This window comes from Nelusetta ayraudi, unplaced genomic scaffold (assembly GCF_046127955.1).
Source record: "Nelusetta ayraudi isolate G7.1 ecotype Tasmania unplaced genomic scaffold, CSIRO-AGI_Nayr_v1 ptg000048l, whole genome shotgun sequence".
Classification (NCBI taxonomy): domain Eukaryota; kingdom Metazoa; phylum Chordata; class Actinopteri; order Tetraodontiformes; family Monacanthidae; genus Nelusetta; species Nelusetta ayraudi.
The window spans coordinates 16740289-16743418 of NW_027466098.1; the positions used below are offsets into that span (position 1 = coordinate 16740289).

General features: G+C 49.8%; 1 protein-coding gene across 1 annotated transcript; it reads right to left on the reverse strand.

The window, feature by feature from the left end:
- Positions 1-818: 818 nt before the first annotated feature.
- Positions 819-2411, reverse strand: fam181b (family with sequence similarity 181 member B). Its single transcript, XM_076036727.1, has one exon. The coding sequence runs from the start codon at positions 1831-1833 to the stop codon at positions 868-870; it is 966 nt and encodes a 321-aa protein (XP_075892842.1). The 5' UTR covers positions 1834-2411; the 3' UTR covers positions 819-867.
- Between the last annotated feature and the right edge of the window lie 719 nt (positions 2412-3130).

Genomic DNA, 3130 nt, shown 5'->3' on the forward strand with positions numbered 1-3130 from the left:
TTTGTTTTTAATTATACAGATTATTCAGGAGGTTGTGGGAAAGAACTGAAATTTTTTTCTCTGAAGAATCTCTCATTTTTCTGCAACATGACGTGTTGTTGTCGTGCAGCGTCTCTGACTCGTGTGATCACAGCCCGACATTCGTCATTACCAAGGAGCACAAAAACAGTTGTCACAGTAATAAAGACCAGCTTTATTTTGTCTTCTCTCATTTCTCTTGATACAATAAAGGCTTTTCCAACCAAACGGCTGCGCTGCTGAATCATCTCTGAGCTTCAAAATGATGTCAAATGAGCAAAGCATAGCGCACTGTTGCAAACCTCATTTGAGCAAATTTCCCCCATCAGTCCCTCGCACTGTTTAGCAGGAAAGGAAAAAGTGCCTTGCCCAGTGATTGCAGCATGTCTTGTCAAATGGTAGTTTCATAGCGTAGAAGTGTATTTAGTAAATTAAATGTTGTCTGCAACTTAGATTTGGAAATGTGGAAACAATGGAATTTAACCGTCTTCTTTCAAAAAGTTAAACAATAATATATACAGTGCTTAAACTCATACAATAAAGGGGGAAACCACTTCTGAGAGTCTTTCAGTGGAAGCGAAACACAACTGGAATGTTAAACCTTCTCGCTACTTGTGGAAAAAAAAAACCTTTGGATCTGCTTTTTAATAGAAAACATTTTGAATGACTTGTTTTCTGATGGGATGCGGGGCGTGGCATCAGAAAGTACTGAATGTTGGTTGCAACATGACAATAGATAATCAAATATATCACAGACACGCACTCATAAACTAGTGTTAAAATTCTCTGTTCTTTTTGTCCTCTCCTTTTTCTTTTACCAGCACCTCAAAGGACTGAATGATCAGCTTCTCATAGAGATGAATAACTCGCTCTGTTATAGCCACCGTTCAAATCGTATGTGACCTGAGGAGTGGGGCAGTCTGAGAAGAGGTTGGGGAAGGCCAAAGTGCACAGTGTGTGCTCGTCCACCAGCCCTCCGGCCTCTGGGGGGCAGTAGAGCTGAGTGTTCTGGGCCGGGCCCGCTCGGAGGCTGCCGCCCAGTTTCTTGGAGGCTCCCGAGCAGCTAGTCCAGGGTTCCGAGTAGAGCAGGCCTCCCACCACATGGTGGCCGTCGTAGCAGGTCGGCTCCAGGCCTCCGGCATCCGGCGGGACCCGCGGGGGTGCGGAGCCCTGGTAGAGGTCCTGCTCGCCCACCATGTTGCTGTAGTCGGGCCCCAGTAGCTCAAAGAACTCAGCGGCCTCCGGGTTGCCCCGCTCCAGGTCCTTCAGGCTCATCCCGGATGTGGAGCTGACTTTGGAGCAGCTGAGCGGCTCGGTGAAAAAGGACGGCGGCAGGTTGCGGTGCCTCAGCGGCGGCTTCTTGGCCTTCTCGCCCTTGGCATCCTTCACGGGGTTGAAGAGGGCCGCCAGGCTCTTGCTCTGGAGGTTGGCCTGGACGCCGTCCCGCTTGGACGGGGTTTTGCCCTGCAGCGGGCCGGGCTGAGCCGTGGGGGAGCCCTGCCTCTTGGCGGGGGCCTCCGCTGCGTTGCCCGGCGCTATAATCCCAGTGCACCTTTTGATCTGCTTCTGCAGATACTTCCGGTGGTTGACTTTCCTCTTGGACTTGACCGGCTTGTCCAGGGCCAGCTTGATGTTGCTGGAGGCCGAGTCGATGAAGCTCAACAGGTCCCTGGTGGTCTCCCTGTAGTCCTCGTCGTTGTCCGCCTCGCCCAGGAGGCTCCCGTCCAGGCTTTTCTCCACGTCGTACTCCATCACCGTGTCGGGGAAGCAGAAGTTCATGAACTGGGGGTTCATGATTGCAGTCTGAACGGCCATCACTCTGGATGAGCACAGCAGCAACAGCAGCAGCGGCAGCAGCAGCAGCAGCAACAGCAGCAGCAGCTACACCCGCTGTGAACCCCCGACCCTGATGTTTCCTTCAGCGCATGTCGTCGGTTTTTGCTTCTCCGTCTTGGTCCTGATGCTGCTCAACGAGTTGCCGCCGGACAAACATTCCAGAGTAGAAGTGGCCGCCCCTGAGAAAAGCAAGGAGATCTTTCAGGGGGCGGGTCTAATGATGTCAGAACATCAAAGGGGAGGGGCGAAGACTCAGAGGGACTTAACTCTTTCCTTGTGGCCGACCACCTGCATCTAAAGGGGGATTTGTCTGAAATACCCCCGCTGGGTCGCGGACAATATAACTCTCCCCTCCAGTTTAACTGTTGCCGTGCCCTCCGGAGCAAAAAACACACTGGTGAAACTGGAGGATATTACTGTAACAAGGAGAAGAAAAGCCTCGGAAATCCCTAGCGGACAGCGTGGGGGGGGCTTATTAGGCCGGGCAGAAATGTTCTACATGCAAATCTTTGCTAAAACTTCTTGTTCTGTTGCACACAAACTTTGTGTGTAAGAAAAATGAAGAAGGAGGCGCAATAAAATTTAAAAAAAAGCAACCGTAATGAATCAGCATCACTTAGGAAGCAACCCCTTAAAAAAAAAAAAAAAAAAAAAAAAAAAACTCTAAACGACTTTGCATTTCTCATTCCATTTAATGTTTCCTGCCTGAATCAGTCCATAAATCGTCCCGTAGTCAACCAACCACGACGCTCGGGTGGAAGCTGCACCGTTTGCAGGGAATCAAGGGCTCGCCGTTCTGTGAGAAAATCTTCCCCGCCAAACAGATGCCAGAGTTTCGGGGGAGAATCTTCCCGACTGCTCGCTTGTGTCTTAATCTGCTCATGGCAAAAGTTGATTTCTGCCGCATTCCCAGGCCAGTGGGAATATCTGCCCCGGCCTGACAACTATTATGGGCTGCCTTTGACATAAAGCCCTACAGGGTCTAAATAGCCTCTATTCTTTGCCCGGCAGTGAAAGGGAGCTTTGTGCCAGAGATTCATTAAATTGCACCTCACAACCCCTTCGTAAAATGGGTCTCAATAATGAACAGTCGATTTAACTAGAAAAGCCGCTGGGGCTGTTAAATTAAAGGGGAATATAGTCCAGTTCAGGCTTAGCACACCCCTAATTTAAGTGGGATTTGAAAAAAAAGAATATATCTACGTATGTCAAACAGTGACTGTCGAGCAACACACAGGAATCTGCAACGCTGCGTGACGGTTTCTAATCTGTGGAA